At 31.0% G+C, this 25,874-nt stretch overlaps 2 protein-coding genes across 2 annotated transcripts; one reads left to right on the forward strand and one right to left on the reverse strand.

Annotated features, from left to right (window-relative positions):
- Positions 1 to 6,604: 6,604 nt before the first annotated feature.
- Positions 6,605 to 9,909, forward strand: LOC102607146 (probable lysophospholipase BODYGUARD 3). Its single transcript, XM_006476221.4, has 4 exons — positions 6,605 to 7,759; positions 7,899 to 8,227; positions 8,384 to 8,583; positions 9,376 to 9,909. The coding sequence occupies exons 1-4, from the start codon at positions 7,180 to 7,182 to the stop codon at positions 9,722 to 9,724; spliced, it is 1,458 nt and encodes a 485-aa protein (XP_006476284.2). The 5' UTR covers positions 6,605 to 7,179; the 3' UTR covers positions 9,725 to 9,909.
- Positions 9,910 to 16,179: 6,270 nt separating this feature from the next.
- LOC102607443 (transcription factor MYC2-like) lies at positions 16,180 to 18,151 on the reverse strand. Its single transcript, XM_006476222.4, has 2 exons — positions 17,977 to 18,151; positions 16,180 to 17,892 (listed from the first exon to the last, which is right to left on the reverse strand). Exon 2 carries the CDS (start codon positions 17,888 to 17,890, stop codon positions 16,331 to 16,333), a length of 1,560 nt encoding a protein of 519 aa, XP_006476285.2. The 5' UTR covers positions 17,891 to 17,892; positions 17,977 to 18,151; the 3' UTR covers positions 16,180 to 16,330.
- Between the last annotated feature and the right edge of the window lie 7,723 nt (positions 18,152 to 25,874).

The raw sequence follows: 25,874 nt of genomic DNA on the forward strand, positions 1-25,874 counted from the left end.
TGAGGGTTATTTGTATCAGTAATTATTATCAGTTATCTAATTGTATGATGTAAATATATGATGAAATATCAATTTTTTTTAAAAAAAAAAATAGAATGGAACAAAGCATTAAACTTTTTCAATACGGTTGCTTCCGTGACACATGGAATGCAAATTTTGCCGGCTACAAATTTGACGTGTCTTGATGTTCATTTGATTGATCATGACAAACAGATTGACGAATAATTATTTTTTCCCCATATGAATATTTGTCATGGAACAAAAATTATGAATAATAATAATTGGTTCTCTTTTTTGTGATTTGATTGAGAATATGAGACCATTACCTATGAAAAGGTTATCAAATTTATTTAATGGATAACTTATTGATATATGGTATAATGACCTATATACAAGATGAATTTGATATGTCATGCTTGAATTGATTTGGGGAAAATAATATTGCATTGTTTTGACGTAGACAATTAAACCCCACGGTTTCATAAACAGTATTAAGACCACATTCATTTATGAGTTTCATTTATCAAATATTAAAGATAAGATCATATATGATATTAATTTCTATGGACATTATATTAAGAGAAGAAGACTGCTAGGTCTCCAATGTTTGGGAAAAGGGACATAAAAATTTCTAACGTCTTAAAAAAGATACATAAGTTTCTTTCTAAAGCAACGAAAAAATATGAAAAATAGGCTATATTCAATTATATTTCTGTACATAAGAATTTATAAATCTCTTTAGGATACAAATCAAGTAATTAATCTCTCTAATTAAAGGAAAATAAAAATCGATTTTGTACATATCACAAATCTCTCAACTACCTAAAATAACAAATAATCAAATATAATATATAATAATAAAAAATCCAAGGAAATCTTTCAACACTCCCCCACAAGCTGGCATGAATATATCACTCATGGCTAGCTTGCTAACTAAGTTCTCATATTGCAGCTTAGGAAGTCCTTTGGTGAGTATGTCTGCTACTTAGGTCGTGGTAGGTATATAGGACATGCATATCACACCGTTGTCTATCTTCTCCTTGATGAAATGTTTATCCACTTCTACATGCTTTATTTTGTCGTGTAGAACTGGATTGTGGGCTACGAAAATAGCTACATTGTTATCACAATAAGCTTTAATAAGTTTTAGTGTACAAACCTTAAACTCTTCTAGGAGTCTTTTGACCCCTAACACTTTACAAAACCCATGTGCAACAAAGTGGAATTTTGCTTTTGCATTACGCCTAGCAAAAACATTCTGCTTTTTGCTCCTCCAGGTGACCAAATTCCCTTATACCAAAGTGCAATAACTCGAGATAGATCTTGTATCAATTACATCACCTGCCCAATCTGCATTTGTGTAGGCTTTGACTTGAAGATGACCTCTATTTTGTAATAATAGTCATTTCCCTAGAGTTCCTTTTAGATATCTCAAAATCCTAAACACGGCTTCAAAGTGAGTAGGTCCAAGTAAATGCATAAACTAACTTATTACACTTACTGTAAATGCTATGTCAGGCCTTGTGTACGACAAATAGATTAATCTTCCAACTAATCTTTGATAATATTCTCGATCCACCACCTCATTTGTTGCTGCTGCTTTTAGTTTTACATTTGGGTCTATTGGAGTTTCTACGGATTTACAACATGTCATCTTTGTTTCCTTGAGTAAATAAAAAATGTATTTGCGTTGGTTGATAAAGATTCCCTCCTTGAACCTTGCAAATTCCATCCTGAGAAATACTTAAGCTTTCCCAAGTCTTTTATGTCAAACTCGGTCTCAAGCTTATTCTTCAACTTGTTGATCTCAAACAAATCACCCCCAATCATGATAATATCATTTATATACACTATCAGAATAACTATTTTACCTTTGGTGGAGTGCTTGAAAAATAAAGTATGATCAGCTTGACTTTGTCAGAAGTCATGCCTTCTTACAACATTCCTAAATCATTCAAACCAAGCTCTTGATGATTGTTTTAGCCCATATAAGGATTTTCTTAACCTATAAACTTTGCTTCTTCTAAGTCTTTCTTCAAATCCGGGTGGCAAGTCTATATATATTTCTTATTGTAGATCTCAATTCAAAAAAGCATTTTTGACATCAAACTGATATAGTAGCGAGTTGAAATTAACTGTAAGAGGAAGAAGTATTCTGATAGAGTTAATTTTAGCCACAAGAGTAGACGTCTCTTGGTAGTCTATACCATGAGTTTGGGTAAATTCTTTTGCTACGAGTCTTGCTTTATATCTCTCTACACTTCCATCAGCTTTGCACTTCACTGTAAACACCCATTTGCATACGACTGTCTTCTTTTCTTGGGGAGATTAGTAATACTCCACATATTATTTTTCCTAAGAGCATTCATCTTTTCCATTATAGCTGACCTCCAATTCGAATCATTTAATGCTTCTTGAACAATTCTTGGCACATACAGATTAGAAATCCTAAATACATATGCTCTATGAGTATGTGATAATTTTTCATATGACAAATATTTTGCAATGAGGTGTTTTGTGCAAGCTCGGGTACATTTTCTTAATGCAATTGGAAGGTCAAGATTTGAAGAGGACAGGTTAGGCAAATCATTATATAGAGAAGAAATATGAGTAGAAGAGGGATTACTATGAGTTGTAGGACATTCACTCGGCAAATTGGATTGGACTTCTACTAGAGGAACAATTGGAACAATAGTAAATTTGTGAAACCTATTCCTAGTATAAACCTGAAGCTTAGGATGAGAGTTGTGATCTGTTTGAAGTACTTCTCCCATTGTCTTTAATAACATAGTATATGGCAAAGTTAAATTAAGAGTACTATCACTAGGTTATACTCTTTCAATAATGGTTTTCGAAACTTGCTTATCAGAATTAATCAAAGGTATATATTCCTCTAAAATAGACAAAATGTCCCAAAAATTATCTTCCTCACTTATGTTCTCCCCCTAAAGAGAATTGTTTTGAAAGAAAGGTTGGTCCTCAACAAAATGTACATTCATACTCTCAAAATAATTCTTTGTAATAGGATTGAAGCATTTGTACCCTTTTTTATTAGATGTATAATAAAAAAAACACACAATTTTCAGTTTTTGGATCCAGTTTTCATAAAAAATATATTTGGTATACATACATAACAAACACAACCAAATGCTTTGAAAGGAAGATCCATAGTTATTCGAGATATGGGAAAACAATTTTTCAAAACCTGTAAAGGTGTTTCATATTTTAAAACTCGAGATATTATTCTATTTATCAAGTAACAAGCAATTAGGAAAGCATTTTTCCAGAGATATTTATGTATATTCATAGAAAATATGATGGCTCTAGTTACCTCAAGAAGATGTCAATTTTTTTTTTTAGCAATTCCATTCTGTTGTAGTGTGTCACGACAATTTGATTGATGGATCACACCTTTTTCGGTAAAACATGTTCCTAAATATTTGTTAAAGTATTTAGTCCCATATCCAATCTTAGAATGCCAATTTTGGTTTGAAATTGATTCTTAATCATTAGGAAAAAAATCTTTAAATCTTTGTTCAACCTTTGATTTCGTTTCCAACAAGTAAACCCAACATACCCTTATGTGGTCATCAATAAAAGTCATAAACAATTTTTTGCTAGAAAGTGTGTTAACTTTAGATAGGCCCCAAACATCACCATGAAACAAGTAAAATGGTTTCGAAGCAAAATAGGGTTTTATTGCAAATGAAACACAATGATTTTTAGCCAAGTGACAAGCCTCACAATGAAGTTTTAAATGATCAATTCCTTTAAACAGTTTGGGAAACAAATGTTTGAGATATGGAAAACTAGAATGCCCTAATCTTTTATGCCATAACATAACTTGATCATAGAAAGAGTTTGAACTAGTACTACTTAAACCATGGGCTTTTTTTATTACCAAAAATAGTTTCATCAAAGTACTAAAGATCGTTTATCTCTCTAGCAGTTCCAATTGTCTTCCCCGAGTTCTAATCCAGAAAACACAAGTGAAAGGTAGAAAAAGAATAGAGCAATTAGTATCTTTAAACAATTTGCTTACTAAAAAAAAGATTGTAGGAAAATTTTGGAACATGCACAACAGATTTTAGAGTTATTTTTTTTTTTTCTGAAATTTCAATGTTTCCTTTACCTGTAATAGGTGGAAAACTACCATTATCTATTCTAAGTTTTTCAATACCAGAACAAGGATGATAGGAACTAAACAAATGATAGAAGCTTGTCATATGATCAGAGGCCCCTGAATCTATGATCTAAGGACCAGATTTTCGTAGAACTGAGAGTGCCAAAGAATTGCTACTTGTTTGTGCCATAGACCCGACAAGAATATTATGTGACGAATAGGATTTTAGAAGTTTAAGAAGATGATTTAATTGCTCTTTATTGAATGGAGATGATTAAGCCTCATTTGTTGTAGGCATATTCTGCCACCAGGCTTGTTTGCCCTGCCATTGGGTGGCCTATTGTGTAGCTTGTAGCAATTCTCACGAGTATGGCGAGGTTTCCCGTAGTAATCATAGTGTAGGTTATTCTTGTCTCCAACCCACTGATTTTAGGATGATCTTTGGCTAACTTAGGCCTCGGGAATAGCTAGGGCTGGTCCTTCCACATGGTGGTGGTAGTAGTAGTAATAGTAGCAGTAGTAATAATAATGACAACAACAACAACAAAAATAATAAATAATAAAATTTAATAATAATAACAACATAACAACAACAACAACAATATTAATAATAATAATTTAATAATATTATTATCAATAATAATGACATTAGTAAATGACAATGATGATGATGATGATGATGATGATGATATTATCATTTCTTAATTAAAATAAACAAAATCTATTAATGGAAAGGGGTTGGATGTCTTTTCTTTTAAGAAATATTAGGGAGTTTTATGTCCCTTTTCCCAAAAGTTAAGAGGCTAACAATTATTTTCCATGTATTTTGTTGTAAATATACAATATTATCCTTTTTCTATAAACAAAATTATAAATGGAAAAGTGACTCATATGTCTTTTTTTAAAATGTTAGGGATTTTTATGCCCCTTTCGCCAAACATTGGGGAACTAGTAGCATATACTAAATCGTTATTAATTCACTATGGATGTGCCAAATAGTTTGATTTGTGCTTTGAGTAAATTAATTTAATTAGTTTAAGTAAAGTATTTTTGACATTTTAAAGAGTGTAGAAAATAAAACTTGATTTTTTAAAATTTTACACATAAGTGTATAGAATAATAAAGTGTTTCAAGCAATTTTTTTATATTACAAATAGCCCCACTATTAAATTGTTGATATTTACTATTTCAAAAATGGAGATAAAAAGTTCCATTTGGTCAGTAGACTTGTTATTCTTTTCAAAAGATACTTTTTCAAAAATGAAGATTTCAAAAGATACTTTTTATTTTTAATCAAAAAGTTAAAATATGTATTGATCCGCTCCTTGTTTAACTAAATATTATTTAAGAGATCAAAAATAAGATTTTTAGGTTTATGGCAAGAGAATCATTTTTTGAATAGTGAGTGTGCTATATCAATATTCAAATTAATTATATTATGCTAATTTATATGAGAGAGTTCTTTTTAGTCATTCATATGATTGATATTTTTGTAATAAAATAATTTACTATAATAAAAGAGTTCAAAGCAGTTTTTAGAGTGTTAATCCTCATCCACAATTTAAATTCTATGAATGTTATTGTGTATCAGCTAAATTAATCTTGGATGTGAGTATCTTTTCCCTTTGATTTAATTAAGGTCAGTAATTGAATTAATTATAAGTTCTAAATAACTTTTATATCAGCTGTCTAGTAATTAAAGAGTTAGGCACGGTGCTACTCTAATTAAAAAAGAAAAAAAAAATCAAACTGCTATAAAAGATTCGCTAAATAATAACTGAACCCATGTTTTCTGATACTTGAGTTCATCTCTTGTGTTCTATGATATACATTTATATGGAGCATAAATAAGGCCTGTATCAAATATTATTTATTAGGTATCTGGTATATAAGTTTAGTCACACGTAGTGACCGACCTCAATTAATCAGTGATGACCTTAATTGTTGGACCTAAATGGGTATTTTTAGAGTTATATAAAAACTTGATTTAAGGAGGTAGCTGATCTATCATTTACTAAATCGAACCCTTAAATAAACGGTCAGAATGTAAACCTGGTCAATTGAAACTTGTTTATAACGACGATATTTTCTTCACTTTTCCTAGCTATAGGTGCAACGTATATATTTCAGTCTTTATCCTTTGCCTGCAAATTGTATAAAATCAAACAAAGCACATGCACCTTGAAATCAACTCCTAAGACCTTGTCAGCGCGACGGTGGTAAGTTTTATTGCATAAGGGCTAAATGATATTGATATGGGACTCGTGTTATGACAGCGTGCAATAAATTTACTAAAACGTTTGGAGACCTGTTCGGTTTGAAAAATATTGCTTAGCATTAATGAGTTGGGCTACCTCTCAGTAATAGATGAGGAGTTGTGACCTAGTGGATGAGAAAACAAAATGTACCTCAAAATTTCCAAGAAGCAAGAAACTGCATGCTATTGAATTTTTTAATTTTGATTTTTTTTATATATATTTATATTTTCTTTAATGTATAGCTAGGTACGCTAAGGAGAATTGTTTCATCATCAGGGGGTTCAACCACCACCAACCTTTTTTGCCTTGGCCAACAAACGATGTTAAATGATCTAATGAATTCATTTATCTTCTCTGTTACTGTTAGTGAGTAGTCTGAAGCTCTCTCTCTCTCTATCTGGCCATTAAGTTTTAAGAGAAGCTTACCCACACGCTAACATCATATGAATCTTCTTAATTCTATGTTGAGGTGCAAGAAAGCTACTCATGCTGGGCTGTTAATAATTTCAACGACCCCCATTTTCAGAATACCGAATACTCTAAAACCCCTTTATCTTCTTTTGGCTTTCCATTTGTGAGTGTAACATTCGCATGTTAAGCTAAGAAAAAAGGTGTATCTAGTATAGCGTTAAAGGTATTCCAATGACATTTTGATCTCTATTAATTATAAGCCAATGGTGCCTAGCGAGTTCATTGTTTCCGCAGCATAACCTTTTCCCTATCTTTCTCTCACTTTCTTAATTATATCTCTTGGATTTATTGTAGTCTTGTTGTGGCTTTTTAGTTTACTTTGAAGAAATGGAGCCTGCAATGTGCAAAACCAAATTGGTTTTATCATTTACAGGCAGTTTTTTGAACAAGGCCGTGAGTTTCATTGTGTTTTCTTTTCTTGATCTTGTTGATTTTCTCTTATGTATGGTTTACAAAGTTGCGGATTTCTTCATTGAGGCTGAATGGAAGCCTTGTTATTGCTCTTCAGCAAAAGAGGCCATCACTAGCAGCGGCAAAATCTTGGTTTCCGAACAAGGCAAATCAAAAATCGTTTGCCTTACTTCTAGTAAGTTACATCTAGAAGAGATTTCGGATACTCTCTACACCCGGCCGTCGCTTGTGTCCGAGGCCTCAAAGCAAACTGTTAATGAGCTAAAGAGGCTTAAAGTGGATGGAAATGTCGCACAATCTTGTGAGAGGATAAAAAAAGGAACGGTGAGATCAACGTTCACCGTTAATTCTACCATTATTGAAATGTTACAAGGTAAGATCGGAGGGCAGCAATCACATCCAATCCCAAGATGGTCTGATTGTGATTGTAAATTTTGCACTTGTTGGAGCTCTTCTAGCAGAGATACTCTCTTTGTTAAGACTCAAGGACCATCAGGTAATTATAGTTAATTAATGATCATTGTAAATCTTGATGGCCAATACACACACACATACATTAATTAATTCACTAATTATTTTAAGCTGACGATTTTAATAATTTGGATTCATGTGTGTGTGTGATATGTACATGTCAGATGAGGCACATGAAGATGTTTTGTTCATTCACGGATTCATTTCATCTTCAGCATTTTGGACTGAAACATTATTCCCAAACTTTTCAAGTGCTTCAAAATCGACTTATCGATTATTCGCCATCGATCTGTTAGGGTTTGGGAGGAGCCCTAAGCCAACAGATTCCCTTTACACCGTGAGAGAGCATTTGGACATGATTGAAAAGTCAGTAATTGAACCAAACAAAGTTAAATCCTTCCACATTGTTGCTCACTCTTTAGGCTGCATATTAGCTCTTGCACTGGCTGTTAAACATCCTGGATCAGTCAAGTCCCTAACTCTACTAGCACCTGTAAGTTATTCCATTCTTAATATTTTACATATTTTTCATCTTTTAATTTATTAGTTAATTAGTCATTTTATTATTTGAATCTGATTATCGATCTATACATGAAGTTTTATTTACCAAATTAAAATTAATGAAACTGAATACATCGGTTGGTTGTAGCCATATTATCCGGTACCAAAAGGAGCACAAGCCTCGCAGTATGTGATGAGAAAGGTAGCACCAAGACGCGTATGGCCACTAATAGCTTTTGGTGCATCAATGGCTTGTTGGTACGAACACATCTCTCGGACAATTTGCTTGCTGATTTGCAAGAACCATCGGGTGTGGGAATTTCTTGCCAAACTTGTCACTAGAAACAGGTAATAGACTCATCTACGCCTAGCTATATCAAACCCGTCAACTTGATAATCAATTATATATTTTGGCTGATTCGTGGTCTAAAGTGTTGTTCATGACCCATTTTCTATATTTCTTTGAAAAATATTTTGATTTACGCCTCGATAAAGTTTGGTTGCTTTTGGTGCTCTTCCCCCTTTTTATTTTGTCCATATAAAAAAAGGGGCTTTACACATGGCCTACATTCGGGAGCCAAACTTTTATGATGTACTAGTAGAGAAGTAGCTGTTCCTAGCTAGCGCTTCCCGATTGAAATTAACCTCCCTCCAAAAAATAAATAAATAAATAGATAAACAAATAATTTTTTTTAAAAAAATATTCTTTCGTTTGAGGTTGATTATTGAGGTGACACTCGTAATCAATTTGATATCAATCAGGGATACGCGTCGTTCATGATAGGCCACCTACACTATTTAATATTGTGAAACTTGCAAAATTTTGGTTTGACATAGGATTTCGGTTGAGAATTTTCTGACAGCTACATGGAAAAAGCATTTTAATTACTGCACTAACTACCAGCAAAGAAGAAAATTAAGTGTGTGATAGAAACTAGAAAGTGGTCAAACGTTGCTGTGACTTAGGTCCAACCAAGATGCAGAAAGGTTGTTTAATGCTGAAATTAATTTTCAATTCCATTTCTTCACACCCAATTAGCTCTGCTACATTAAATTTCATTTGTACTATGCATTTTGATAGAGACTTGTATCTACCACTTCCGTTTATATTAATGCAATTTAGTGAAACACATTTAACAGGATCAGGACTTTCCTGCTTGAAGGATTCTTTTGCCACACACACAACGCTGCATGGCATACATTGCACAACATCATTTGTGGCACCGCAAACAAGCTTGATGGGTACTTGGATGCCGTCCGCAATCACGTGAAATGTGATGTTAACGTATTTCACGGCGAAGATGATGAGCTTATTCCGGTGGAGTGTAGCTACAATGTTCAAAGGAAAATCCCTCGTGCTCGCGTTAAGGTTATCGAAAAGAAAGATCATATAACAATTGTTGTGGGAAGACAAAAGACTTTTGCTCGGGAACTTGAAGAGATATGGAGGAGCTCAAGTGGCCATGAACCTTCGGAGAATCACCATTAAAAAATATATATAGTAAGCAATTAAAATGGATAAAGATATCCTGAGATTAATTGCCGGGTTTTCTACTTCTAGCTAATATAGCTACTTCAAGTGTGAAATGCCATGTGAAGAATTTGATAAGAAGATTGCCAAATTAAATCAAACGATGTGTTATATAATTATTTTTAATTCCCTTTTTCTTCTAATTAATTTCTTGCCCTCTTCAGTTCAATACACGTTGAGGCATTAAAATCTATCCACGTTGATGTACGGCAACGAATGGAAGAATCACAGCTCTGTTATCACAGAAGTAATTGTCGTCACTTAATAGCCATTAATATTTGCATCTCACCCTCTCCTCAATACGATGTAAGTGACTTTCAATTCATCATCCCGGACGAAAAAGATCCAATAATTTTCCTTTTACATTGTTTTGGCAAGTAGCCACTCTTTGCAAAAATAGTCACTCCATTTGGTTAATATTCTTAGCAAAATTCTTAGCATAAGAATATTTCTAAACATGTATCACGAGCAATGAATGGAGAGTGGTCATTTCGGATATATTATGGAAATAATAGGAGTTCAAATGCAAGGTGTTTGATAAATTTGCGAAGGTGGTCAACAAAATGTCTCAATGAACTATTTGTGGCGGAAACTGAACCATTTGGATTCTGCAAGCATTCAGGAGCATTTCGAGTGATCATCAAGCTGAGAATGAATCAAACGGTCGTGATGTATTGTTAGATTTGCTTGTTAGCCAATAATGAGACAGGTTCTTTGGAGATAAGAATAGACAAACTGTAATATTTTCTAGTGTTGTGTAAATCAAATCTCAGCCTTTGATCCTAAGTTTTGTGAGTCACTGCACCAATGTATCACTATTATAAGGTAGTGTTTACTTTTTGGATTGGAGTGGGAATCCTAGGATTGGGAGTGTAAAGTGGGAGTGAGAGTAGGTTGTTTACTTGCACTGGAATGGAAGTACGAAATGAAAATTAGAATCCAATTTATGTGTTTACTTTGACTTGGATTGGGAGTAAATAGTTTCAAATTACAATTTTATCCTTATGTAAAGAATTATAGTTTTTAATTACAAAGTTAATAAAAAATATATATAATGAATAAATATTTATTTTATTATATTTCTAAATTTATAATAATTATTAATATTCTTAATTATGAACATCACAATTTTTTTAATTTTAATTATATAAATTAAAAATTGTTGATAAGGGCAATATAAATGAAATATTTTTACTATTAACATAGTATGAAATTAATATTTTCTTAGAATAAACTATTTATTAGTATTAATTATTAATATTAAATAAATATAATACTATTATTTTTAAATAAAATAATAATATTATATTTTCAAATAAAGATGGTATATAGTAATATTATTAATTCTCTATTAATATAATATTATTATTTTTAAGTAAATTAAACTTAGAATCAAACCCAATTATTATTTAGTTAAATATAATAATATTATCTAAATATTTATTAAATATAGTTATAGTAAATTTAATAAAAAGAAGGGTAAATATAAAATGAAACATTATTTTATTTTATATAATTATATTAAATTTATTAATATAATATTATTTAGTACAAAATTAATATTTTCTTAGAATAAACTATTTATTATTATTTATTATTAATATTAAATAAATATAGTACTATTATTTTTAAAATAAATATAATAATATTATATTATTAAATAAAGATAGCATATATTTATTAATTCTCTATTAATATAATAATATTATTTTTAAGTAATTTTAACTTATAATCAATGTAAATTATTATTTAGTTAAATATAATAATATTTAATTTAATTTATTAAATTAAATATTATAAATAAATGGTAGAAAAGGGAGAGGTGGGAGTGGGAGAGAGGTGGGAGTGGATTCCCACTCCCCACTCCAAAAATGGGTGGGGCCCACGGAGTGGGATTCCCAATCCCTCTCTATTTTGTTGAAGTAAACACTAGAGTGGGATGAATCCACACTCTTCACTCCCACTCCAGAAAGTAAACACTGCCTAAATTGCAATGTAAAATAAAGTATGATCTACACTGGAAAAATATCATCTTTCTTATACTCCCTGGTATCTCGTTGTCGAAATTTAACAGCGAGCAGGGGATTTTTCTTTTTTAAAAGATAGTTTATATCTTATCAACTTGACAATGATATAATTTAATTATTAAGTAATTAACAAACGCATATACTTACAGCTTATATATAAATAAATTTTTATTATAATCGATCTACTTTTATGGTGTGTTTACTTCATGGAATGGGGAATGGAAATAAAGGAATGAGAATAAAACCTATATTTACTTGGCAAAATGTAATTTGGGAATGAGAATAAAATATGTGGGTCCCACATAATTTGGGAGTAAGGAATGGGAATCTCATTCCCGTGGGGGGTTGGGAATGAAAATGAGAGAATGATAATGGAATATATATTTACTTTTGTATCCCTATAATTTTTTCATATTTCCCAAATTACCCTCATTCAAATCACAATTAATTTTATTATTTTAAATGCCATTAATAATAATTTTTATTAAATTTATTATTTTAGTTATTATTAATTATTTTTATTAATATTATCATTATTAACAATAAAAATAATGATAAAAATAATAATTAATTTATCATTATTAACAATAATATCATTATTGTTGTTGTTGTTGTTGTTTTTGTCATTATTATTATTATTAAAAATAATAATAACAATTAATAATAACTAAAATAATAAAGTTAATAAAATTTAATAATAATAATAATAATAATAATAATGTAATTTTCATTATCTAGATATAAAAATGATATTAATTAAAAAAATATTAATAAATGTTAATAATGATAATATTAATAAAAAATAATAACAATAATTAATAGTAACTAAAATAATAAAGTTAATAAAATTTAATAATAATAATAATAATAATAAATTTTAATAATGATAATATTAATAAAAATAATATTAACAGTAATTAATAATAAATAAAATAATAAAGTTAATAAAATATAATAATAATAAAATAATAATAATAATAATAAAATAATAATAATAAATGTTAATAATGATAATATTAATAAAAATAATATTAACAATAATTAATAATAACTAAAATAATAAAGTTAATAAAATTTAATAATAATAATAATAATAAATGTTAATAATGGTAATATTAATAAAAATAAAAATAACAATAATTAATAATAACTAAAATAATGAAGTTAATAAAAATTAATAATATTATTAAATTTATTATTTTAGTTATTATTAATTATTGTTAATATTATTTTTATTAATATTATTAATAGTAATAATAACAACAATAATGATAATATTATTAATAATGGTAATTAATTATTAATACTATGGGTATTTTAGTAAATTGATTATCATTCTCATTTCTCATTCCTATTTATTTTGCCAAATAAACACATCAATGGCATTCCAATATATTCACATTCACATTTATTTTTGCCAAGTAATTATTCCAGCTCATTCTCATTCACAGTCCATTCCCATTCACAACCCATTCACATTCGACCACATTCCTATTTCATGAAGTAAACGCACCTTTAAAGAATAAGAGCCACATTGATTTTGATAACTTAATTGTTAATATCTGTAGTCTAAAGAATCTAAAAAATATCCTAGCCTTTGTCTTCTTATACATTTTTGTCTCTTCCTTTTATCATTTTCGGTAAATGATCATGTTATTGACATACATCATCAATCTTTTGAAAAACACTTTATGATATTATTCTTTGAACTCTTGTTTTAAGTTAGGAATGCGGCACCCAACTTTGACTATACAAAAGTTAACGTTTTTTCATATCCATGCGAGAGCCTTAATTTGCAGCACAGGAAACTTCAAATCTTCAGCCTTTCACACGTACACTTTTACTCGTATTCTCCAGGGACGAGCTGTTGGCCAACCCATAGAAAATACACAACTTATTCGTTAATATTATTATGGGATCTTCCCTCACGCTTTGTTTTCATGCAGGTTGGTGACATAAATAAACCTAACATTTGCTAGCTGTTCGCATTGTTAGTTTTCATTATTTCTCAACTTGCTTGTCCAATTTATGTTCTGAATATTCCGCCAGACTAAGTTGTCAAGGAGAGTTTCAATTTGGTGTTCCTAAAACATTACTCCTTTTGTATTTATTATTTATTTGAATATTATCACAATTGATTGAAGTATATAGATGTGATAAGAAGTGAATGGAAGATGAGTAATACTTTTGGTATAGCCAATTTCACTTTTTTTAATATTGTCTATTATTTGAAAGTGCAAAATATGTTTTCGGTAAATTTAGAAGAACATATTGGATGATCATGAGATAATACATGAAAAAAAAAAAAGAAGCCCTCCTTAAAAAGTTACGAGCTTCGAGGCAAAAATAGAATTTTCTTTTCTAAATTTTAAAGGTGAAAATAAATTAAAATGTGCATTAGGAGAAAAATCAAGGGGCACGCTATGTGTGGGCTAAGAGAAAACTACATTATATAATAAAATCTCAAAAAAAAAAAAAAAATTCCTGGGTGTTCTTAGAGCACGCGTCACAGTGCTGAATTGGTGCTCCCACCCATTAATAGATTGACTCGTATTATCATGTTGTAAAACAAATTTAAGTGTTAAAATTTGGTTTATTCATCTAAGTTCTAAATTTTATAGTAATTTCCAACCGTTTCTTTTTTGTAACTTATATTTTTCTTACCGACCTCCAGCTGGTCTTCAACATCACAAATGACCACATTCCTATATTTCTCATCATTCAAGGCCTTTCTGCTGTAGAAAAAATGCTAGAGCATTTGCCTATTTGGTATAATCACTTGCTGTAAGATAACAATTAATGAAATTTGTAAGTGTAATTATTAAAATTTAATAAATTTGGGTTGAAATTATATTGATTCTAATAGAGTCATTTTTAAAATTTAATAATTTTTCTTATTTAAAAAGGTTAATTCACGAGGTAATTTTCAAACTAGAAAGTGTTAGTTTAATGGTAGGGTTTAATCTTTATTTAAAAAAAAAAAGAATGTTAGAGTTTAATTTAATAATCCAATGGCTTCACTTCTAGATTTTGCTTTCTTTTTTAATTTTACTTGAAAAAAATTTAGTCCAACCACCCAGTCTAGCACTCCTGCATACGGATCACATATTTAGGAAGTGCTGCATTGAATTTTCTCTCTTTTAGAAGCACCCAGCTCAACTTCCAAGAAAGAAGGTGAAAAAAAAAAGAAGAAAAAATTCCACTAAGTGGTCTTTAAAATTCTTCTCTTTGGCCTTTAAATGGAGGAAAATTGCCTGTAGTCATTCTCAAGTGGCGAAGTATGAAAATTGAAAATACTCATTGGATCACCCCCACATATGCTGTGCATTTATGAAAATTTTGTTACATATGATGCACAAATCAACTCTATTTTCTTTAACCGGATGGCTATGTACTGTTAATGAGGTGGTGAATGGGGTGTGATGGCAGCATTTTTGTAAATCTTAGGATTTTCATTTTCTCCGGTGTTAGATACACGATAAGCAGGGACACAGTAAAAAAAAAAAAAAAATGTAAAATGATTTGAATCTTTCAGGATAAATATTGGGCTTTGTCGCACCGTGCCTGTTTAGGCCAATACTTTCAATTTCGGGCTGTACTTGTGATTTACAAATGAGTGAAGCTTTTAATCTTTATAACACCCATTTTATATTTTATTTCTTAAAATATTCTCCGTTTAATTTATAAAATATAAATTCACATGCTAAAATTAATCATTTCCTACTAAAAAAGAATTTACTTTAAATCTTTATTTATAAAATACATGTAAATCCTAAAATATTAAATTATTTTCCTCTCACTGTATAATTTTTATCTCAATACCTGTTGTCTTTCAAAAAAAAATCAATTAAAATTTAAGATATAAATATAAATTATGGAACGAGATGGATGTAAAAATTTACTAAAAGAATAATTTAGTTAAATTTTTAATTGAATTCTCATTCAAAATAAGAAATAAATTAAATTGTTTTTGATAAATTCAAGTAACATCAATTAACGGGGGCATTATAAGAAGGCTCACTCTCTTTCAGATAGTGTTAATTGGGTCTTTATAACGAAGTAGCGGGTCCCTAAACAATGCAACTAAATGCACCTCATCGATAATCTCAGTAGACCCTGTATCCGAGTGATGCGATGTAGACTATGGCATTTCTCCCCCTCCTTAGCTGAATTTGGACCTACATAATTTCTTTACCTTGACTTGATTTGACCCACTCTCTATTCCTCTTAACACAGTTATCTTATCATCAAGATTCTTGCGCTGTAAGTTCCTCTCTGGACTCCGTTGCATGCGCATTCATCATTTTATCATAAACGTAAGTACTAAAACAAAAAACAAAGAATATAATTGAATGTGGTGATGACTGACAAGACGAGAATTCTGAATTCACCAACAAAATAAAATAAATCAAATTCAACATGATAATTATAAGCTGCTACAAAACAAAAGGTAGGATAATCTGAAAAACGGAAAAAGGACAGAACAAAAAAAAAAAAACGGATGCAGTTAATAAGCAAGATCGAGTAGTAAGCTAAACTAGTTTTGCATTCTTTGGAAAATAGCACTTCTAATAACCTCTTCACTAATCAATCCCTCGGGAATCCTGACGACAACATCCTGAAGCATAGTCTCCCTCACGCTTGATACACTGGCATGATGAACATGAAACTCAAGATCTCTGAGCACATCCATCAATTTAGCTGCCGGATAATTGATATCTGGGCATTGAACACGTATCATGGCTTCTGATCCTACAATCTTCACATCGACATCCATAATATTAATATTAATGCCAAGATGATGAGTAGTCGAAGACGACGTTGGCATCATGATTGTAGAGCCAGTGCTTTGATTGTTGTCATAAACGTTGTACACCACCTTTGATTTTCTAGCCTGTTCACGGAGTTTCGCCTCAAGTTCGTCAACCTTGGCCCTGAGCTCTTTGATGTAGGCAACAGCATCAGCGAGTAAAGAAGCTTTGTCCATTTTGGAAACGTTTGGAACCACAGAGCGGAGAGCATAGAAGCGATGATTAAGCCTCTCACGGCGCTGCCTCTCTGCTTCCACGTGGTTGAGAGGAGACTCTCTTCCGCTTGTTGGCTTTCTTCCTCGTTTTTTGGATGTAACATTAATGTCAGTAAATCCTGAAACGAAGTGACCGTCTGAGTCAGAAGGCCCCGAATCTGAAGATGAACGGCCAAAACCAGCAGCTAATTGTTCTTTCTTAATTACATCGCCGGATACTTCCCGGGTCTGCTGCTTCGAATTCTCTTCAAGGGACCACTCTTTTTGATGATGGTGGTGGTGGTGGTGGGGGGCGCCTGCACCTGAGAACATTCCAATGTCTAGCAGCGGAGCAACATTATTAGTATTATTATTATTTCTGGTCGTGGGATTGGGAAGTTGAAGTTGGCTCTCAGAATTAAGATTGACTTGCTTTGTGAGCATAGTAGCAATGACAGGGCCGAAGAGAGATTTGGCTAATTGCACCAAGCTCCAATCTTCTTTGATCAAATCTGAAGAGCCCAATTCAACAACTCCACAAGCAGTTGAAACGCAGACCAAAGTCTGAATCCCATGCATACGAGCTTCTTTAACTCTTTCACACTCGTACAGTTGGAGCTCATGGTCACCAGTTAGCCACACATAATCACCAGAGCTAAACACCCTACCAAGAGCACTACCATCACCAATTGCAAATGAACGGGTAACCGACACTGTGTAATACCATTCCCCGTCCGTAACATCCCCATCCACCATTCTATCCAAGTCCATATCCTCTCCGAAATGAACTTGAACCTCTTTGCTCACCTTCTTCCTCTCCAAAAAGAAGCCGAATTTCGGCTCGTTGCCTGCGCCTTGTTTGCCTGCCGCCGCCCTTGTAGCAAAATCTTTGCTCCCGCGGAAATAGCCATCACCCCATGATAAAACAAGGCGGCCGTTCACGTCTTTCAGTGGTTGCCAGAAGATGGAATAGACCCACCACTCAGGCCGGTTTTGAACAATGAATTGAAGTCTCTGTTGAAGAGTTGGTGAGGTTTCTTGACAAAACGGCATGGGATAAGACGAAGAAGACGAAGACACAATCTCTTCCATGGCTTCAGAAAAGCAACAATATAATTGATTAATATCAATTAATTAATTAAATATTCCAGTAGAAGAGAGGAAAAGAAGAAATTTACAAAGTGAGTGACGAGCTAGTGATTTCTTTCGGAGGAAAACAATATAACTTCCTTGGCATTAAAGGGAACTCAATTCTCCCTCTATGTTACTTTTGGGCACTAATTAAGCTTTCCACTGTTGGAGGCACCTTTATAACGTGATCGATGAATGAACGTACAGGATCCGCCTCAAAGACTTCAAAGTGATTAATTATATATAGTTGGATTGCAAGTCTACATGTTAATTGTCTCGTCAATGGCTAATTCTAGAATGTATTCTATTGCATACACGTTTTCATGCTGTTCTCAATTAGCTAGCGTTTGCTTTTCCTTTTTAACGTAAATGGTTACGAATTAAACTGATTCTCACACTTGATATCATTTTTTTTCCCCCTTTCTTTTGTGGGGCTAATTTAGTTAAGGTAGCTCTTGTCTGATTGGAAGAGCTAACTGAACCATCTATATTAATAAGCTCAAGATTTCTTTCTTCGCATTTGTTTTGGAAATAAATCAAAAGTCAAAATAGGAGTGCATCTTCTTCAGGAAAATTTACTTCATCATGCTCGCTAAACTTAGCTAAAAACATTAAGAGACCTATAAAATGAACCAATGAATTATTTTTTATCATCCCTGATACTATTTTATTTTATTACCTAAACTCTTAAATATCCTGATATACATCCATATAAGGATGTAATCTAGTGTACAAAGGCACGCGTGGCAAACTCTCACTTAGAGGAGCTGGACCCACAACAAAACTCCCCCAATAAAAGCTTGCCACACGTACCGTCATATATCATAACGTGCACGATGTCACACAAGCTCTTTTATGAAGAACATTTCTTGTTATTATTAATCAACCTCTTGTATATTGCTTGTCCATACATACCGATTAATAAAAGATAATTGATGTATTTGTTTAAGATCTATTATTTACTGCCTCTTCCTAAAAACAACCGTGAATTATTTTGAATAATTAATAAAGAAAAAAAAAGGTCATATATAATGTTGTGGAACAATGAATTATTGAAAGAAGCTAGGCTCAAACTTTGAAAACGCTATCACGTTCACATGCATAAATATCGTGAGGCCATTTTCAATCCAAATATATCTTACATGACAGGACGACAAATGAATGTTTGAAGCAAAACTCAAAAGTCCTACAAAGTAGCTAGGTTGTCCTAATACAGACCAGTAGGTGAAAGAAACACGCCCTCAATCTTGCTTTAATAGACATATATATACGAAGCGACTGCCCCTATATGGCCATTGAGACCACACTCATCTCTCTTTTGATTCAACGGTCAAACGACGACAGTTACTTTCAAATTATTTTCATCTAGAAATTGAAAGGGGACCATGCTAAATGCCTCCTATCTCATCAATATATTATCACGACTATATCTTAAGAATTGCGTTGGGAATGAAGAACTTGGATACGTAGTTTAGTTTTATATATTTCTTCACTAATGATGCGGCTTTCATTGATAAGTGAGTGTAAATGATCAAGCTTTGCTAATTTAAATTCTCAGCAAATTTTATTCTATTAGTGTAATAAATTTTTTTATTAATATGTGTCCTCAGAACACACGTTTGAAATCTTATCGATAACAGTTTAATTAAAAATATATATATTAATGTTTTTCGGTGTAGAAGTTTCTATCAAATTTTCATTCTTCTAGCGGTTTACGGACACTTGGTTGTCCACATCTATTTAGAATCAAATTAATAATTTGTGGTATATTCTTTACCACGTCATTCTGGTCCCTAAAAAAATAGTCGGTCGATTTGGCCTATTGAAATAAGAAGTCAAGAGTTTAATAATTTGGTTGAGATGGTATGAGCTGCATTGCAACTAAAATGTCTGTTTAACGGTTTACAGACGGTTGATTGTCAATATCTACTTATAATAAATTTTTAATTTTTAATATAATCTAGACCATATCTCTTTGGTTCACGAGAGGACGGCTCAGTGAGTTTGACCTCTTCTAGATCCAATACAAATAAGTCAAGAATTCGATAATTTGGGATGAGGTGGGGTAGCGCGCATGATAACCAAAATTAATAATAATAATAATAATAATAATAATATGATATTCTACTTCTTCTTTTTAAATTAAAATTTTGTAACATATTTAGCACCTATCTTACAACAATAAGATAAGGGTTTGTCACGCGGCCGGGTTGCTATTCCCACTGTAGAATTTTATAATGACTATGAGAATTGAGAAAGAAATAGTTAACCATAATATTCTAGTGCGTTGAAGATAAGATCTGTTTAGTTCTAACTTATACACGTACTTTATGAGTGATTAGATTGACTTTCTTCATTGTTCGAGAAGCTTATTGGATTCCTTTTCTCCGTTACTGTAAAATTGCTTTCCAAATGAAATACAAGAAGTTGAAATTTCCAATTGAAATACACACATGATGGGCTCTTAATAATGTCTCGCTAAAGTAATATCTTGTCACACAAATTTTCCACAATCATCAATGGAATGAAAACACGAGGGGTTCAGTTAGCTCTTTTTCATTTCTTCAAAATTCTAAAATTCTAATCATTTGAATTTTCAATTCACATGAACTTTGCCAGAAAATTTTGGCCAACGCGGTGTTTATATCGACGACGGCTTTACTATATATAAGAACACAAAACATGCATGCAATTTCGAGTTCATAATTCAGCACGAATAACATGAAATTAAGAGTTTCATCTCTTCTATTAGTATTGAGACCATGCAAGATCGAAATTATTATCCCAAAAACAGCTCATATTCAGCAGGAATTGGCAATCTCGCCAGCCTCCGCGTAAGTACATGTACAAAGTTGAAAATGTTGGAGAGTCATTTGATTCTTGATAGTACTTAAATTAAAAGGTCAAAAAAGTATCATTAATATTTGCAAATCTTATCGCTGTACATGCATGGTTGTAAATTTTAGATTCTTTTCGCTATGTCTGGACCACCGTAGGACCCATAAACGTACGTCAAAATTCATTATATATAGGTTGTCAAATATCAGCCTTAGTATTGTCAACAATGTCATAATATATTTTAATTTTGCAACGGCTTGAATTGAGATTAAAATAAAAATCCAGCTGAAAGCCTCAGCATAGTTCCCTTCTATTGTTTACATGTCTGGGGTTGGTGTCGTTTCTGAAATAATCAATTATATGACAATTTTATTTTCAAATTGTGTTTGAGTTATTAAAGTATTTATCAAACATATGTTTGAAGAAAACTTACTTTATCAAACATAGCTTATATGAGGGATTTCTTTTTTTCTTTTTAACCCAATACACGGGCAATCATTAAAGAATTGATTATTAGATATAATTTGAGAATAGATTCTAAAAAAAAAATTATTTAACACTTTACCTCAATCCCAAACTTTCAATTATAATTAGAAAATATTTTAAAAAAGAGTAATGCAACATATATATAGAACATATTGTTTATATCTTAATAGATGTGGCATTTTATGTGTCATCCATCAGTCGATTTGTAAAACCAATATATTAGAAATGTATAATAGAGGTCAACTAATACATAGTTTTTATTTTAAAAAATTATGAATGACAATATTTATTTAAAAGAGAATGACATGTCCATTCCTCTTTACTTTTTTTTTTTTAATTTACCACTTGAATCTCTATATTTTTTTTAATATCTCAATTTATCCAAGGTGTTCAAACAATAATAGAATAATAAACATAATACCAAATGTTAAATGTGAATTTTCATCATACCAATTAATTATTTAAGGCTTTTTCAAAATAAAATTAAGTTAATTTACTTGTTAGAATAATATTACTTTTATTCAACCACTATGTTCATGTTATGAAAATTATTCTTATAAATTTAAACAAAGAATTTGTGGCTCTATCATTATTCTTTCCACTAAGACTATCATAAATGAACTTTTAGTTTTGTCTTGTTTTCACATTTCCTTTTCACAGGAAAATGATTCTTTGACAGAAATAATATAAATTTAAAAAGACTTAAATGCCCTCTATTGTAACGTCAGTAACTTACTTTTGTTTTGCGGGCATCTTTGGTAGTGAAATTGTATTTGTACTTTATTATCGGAAAACATAAGACGTTTCAGTCATATCAATTTTTCTGTCAAAATAGAATTACTAATAAAAATAACATTATTTAAAGCACACTATTATCATCGAATGCAATGGTGGTGAAAAAATGACGAGGTCTAAGTGCCTAACCGCCCACTCTATTCCCAATTATAGATTCTGATTCTGTCTATGATGTATGATCAAGTGTGTCTTCTTTTTTTCTTTTATTTTTTTTTTCCCTTCTCATTCTTAATTCAACTCAGTTCAAGGGAGTACATCCATGATAGGGAGAAGAAGAAAAAAATATAAACCGGCATTATAACTTGTGTTTGAATTGTAAAAAGTGGTCATGGTTCCTTTACGGGGTTCAATGAACATGTTGATATCTGATATAGCTTAGTATTTATGAAACATACATAAACAAAAAAGAATTATCACTATCACGAACAACTATTTATTCACTGAAAACATGTGCGAAATTCCCACAGTTTGCTGAAAGAAATTATTGAAACGAGGTGTTCTGAATTTTTTTTTTTTAATTATTATTATGCATCCATTGTCTCCAAAATTAGTGCAGAATAAGCCGTTTGAATGTATAATTGTTTCTCAGATTCATTGCATAGTCTAATGATATGGTATGATAATATCAAAGCTGTCAATCATTCCATTACATGAAATCAAAGGCCACTGCCACGTGATATTTATACAGAAGAAGAAACACACATGATTTTTATGGGCGGCTTTGAATAAAAAAAAAAAAATTCTCACGACAATACTAAGCAATCTTTGTTGTTTTTTTGGTTTGGTTTTGTATTGGGAAGAGGGGGGAGGGGGGGGGGGTATATTTACGAAAGTACCCAAGCTTAAAGTTTAGTTTATAAATCTAGCATATTTACCATTTTTCTCACTTTAGTCAGTAAAAAAAGAGCAGTCAAGTGATGGCATGGGTTTGAGCCTCCTTCTTGGAGATCATACAGTTCCTCTTCCAATGAAAAATTAGATAGAGCTAGGTAAGTTTCCCGCTAATGTGAATAGAGTATATGTCCCTTCAATTTTTATGAAGGTGAAAATTTGAATTATATCATAATAGTTTGATCTAATCTAGTCCCAAGAGATTTCTATGTAAACATTAATAATTTTTTTATTGCAATAAGCATACACTGTTAAAAATAAAATAAAAAGAGCATTTTGGACATTATACTCTTAGATAAGGTAGAATTTATTATTTTTTGTTGAAATATGCAGAAGTCTAAATTTAGGTGAAATCTGAATGGGGTAGATAGAAATGTTTGAATGAGATATTTATTTTTTATTTTAAATATTTGAATATAGGCAGCATCTTGTTTGTTTTTATAAAAAAAAAAATCAATCTAAAACATGGCTACTTGACATTTATATCCATATAAGTTAAAACAAAAAAAAAAGAGATTAGATTTATAGTTTAGAAATAAGTAAATTTAATAGAGATTTTTTTTAGATGTAATATTTATTTTTCATTCAAATCTTTTTCTATTTAGATAAAGGTTTCAAAAGTTTATTTTCTAAAATTAGACATAAGTTACAAAAATCAAACAAGTAAATTTAAAAAAAAAAATTGAAATTAATAAATTCCAAAATTCAGATGTTTAACAAACAAGCCTTTGGTTGGTCCATCGTGCAAGATCGCAATAGACAAGTTGACTTTACATTTTATTTAAGGATATTAATGTCCAAATTTTTTTAACTACAAAAGGAAAAAGCAAGTGGGTTATTTTTATAAATTGATCTGAACTTTTAGCCATTCACGCAAATTTTATCTTTATAAATTATGTTTCATTAATTGTCACGTATTCACATTGCGTTAATTCGAATAATTCTGCAAGTTCTATAATGATGTTTGACCCGAAATATGGTTTGTGATTAGATTTTTGTGTGCTTTCAAAGCAACTTAAGGACAATTTTAGTTGGTGAGTTTTCCTATTGAATTTTTGAACAAAATTTTAAAAAATAGAAACAAAATAGTGATTTTAAAAAGTATGAAATAATTTCACTAGTAAGAATTTTTAACGCGTACTTACTCTTCTCATGACCCATGTAAAAATTAAAAATATCATGATGAGAACATTATATTGATGTAATTTGATACAATATCAATTTTATAGGCTTCGGCCTAGTTGGGGACCGAGGCAGATCAAGGCGCTAAGCCCGTGAAAAAGTCAAATTATTTGTGCTCTTGAGAGTGAGAGGAGAAAACCGGCTACATCTAGAGGACTAGAAGTATATCAATGTCAAGGTAAAGTGAGAAATATATTTACTAGACTTTTTTCAAACAATTAATAAATCAGATATAAAAATGATTGTTGTTGAGATAGGTCCTCGAACATAATGCTGGTTCTCTCCTAAAGTTTAATATCTGTTGGCTTAAAGGGTTTTCTTAATATGGCATAAGTCATGTCAATTAAGTTATGTTTAAAATCTTGTCTATTTCCGGGCTTCTGTCTTAATCTCATGAAATTACTGCCTTTCATAGGATTTCAAAAATATATTAACGTTTCACACAAGTGAGTCTATTGAGACTTTATATCATTACTGTGCCTCTATTTGTCTACCTCTTTTGATATCCACATTTCTTTAAGATTGGTTATTGAGATTTATCTTTAAAACAGTTATTGGTAAATTGTGTTCGATTCTTAAAATCCGCATGACCTAAAAATTAGATCCACACCCAATCTCTTGAAGTAATTCATGTGAGAGAGGTCTATTAAGACTTCTTAATGATATTATTATTTATTAAGTCTAAAAAATTGAATTCACATTTTACACAACGGGATTTATTGAAATTTATTTTTAATATTATTGTCGGAAGACTTGGGTCGTTACCTATCGCTTAAGCATTAGAACACCCTAGACTCTCTCCAAATAATTCATGTACCAAGTGTATTTTTTGATTAATGCTTTCAAGTAAAGAAAAAATCAATATCTAGAAATAATTAGGAGAAACTGCTAGTGTGTTAGGAGACACTGCTAGTGTCTAATAACTGAAATATTGGTAATGTTAATTCCCTTAAGTTAGACTTATTAATAAATCTTATATATTCCAATTAAGAAAGGAGTTTGTGGGGTTTCGGATGATAATTAGTTAACTTGAATATTAAGTAAAGATGATATTATCACAGTGCTGCACCGATTGATTGACTAATAATTTACTAAACATTTTAGAGAAACACCCTTGCTCTTTAGAGAAATTAAGTAAAATATTTCTTATGTTTTAAAATAAGTTCAAATCCCCTGCAGTTGTAACAATGTTAGTTTTATTTAGTATTTTACTATTTTACCCCTAATCTTGATGTTGGCCATAAAATTTAAATATATTGAGAATATTATTAAGCAAAATAACTTATATCAATGACTAAACTAATTTAGTAATGAATTGCAAAGTATGGAAAAAAAAACTATAAGTAGGGAAAATGTCATAAATATTCCTAATGATTGTATAAAATATTCATTTAAATACCAATAATGGTATTTGTTTATCACTATTATTATTGTTTCTTTCTTATTGTTTTTGCTAATTAAGTGATCTTAATTATTTATTTCTCGTTAAATAGTAGCAAGTGTGTGTGATACATTATTTTATCAGTAGTTGCTCATATATCCATCTCATATAGTAATTTTTCTCTCTTCAATTTATTATATATTATTCAGGAGAAAACTATGGTGCAACGGTGGTACCGTGCCACCGTTGCACCCAACCATTGGATCCCAATGGATCCACCCATTCAAGTGGATCCAACGGCTGGATGCAACAGTGGCACGGTATCACCGTTGCACTGTAGCCGGACCCTATTATTCATTTGCAATCAATTGC

This window comes from Citrus sinensis, chromosome 3 (assembly GCF_022201045.2).
Source record: "Citrus sinensis cultivar Valencia sweet orange chromosome 3, DVS_A1.0, whole genome shotgun sequence".
NCBI classification, from domain to species: Eukaryota; Viridiplantae; Streptophyta; class Magnoliopsida; order Sapindales; family Rutaceae; genus Citrus; species Citrus sinensis.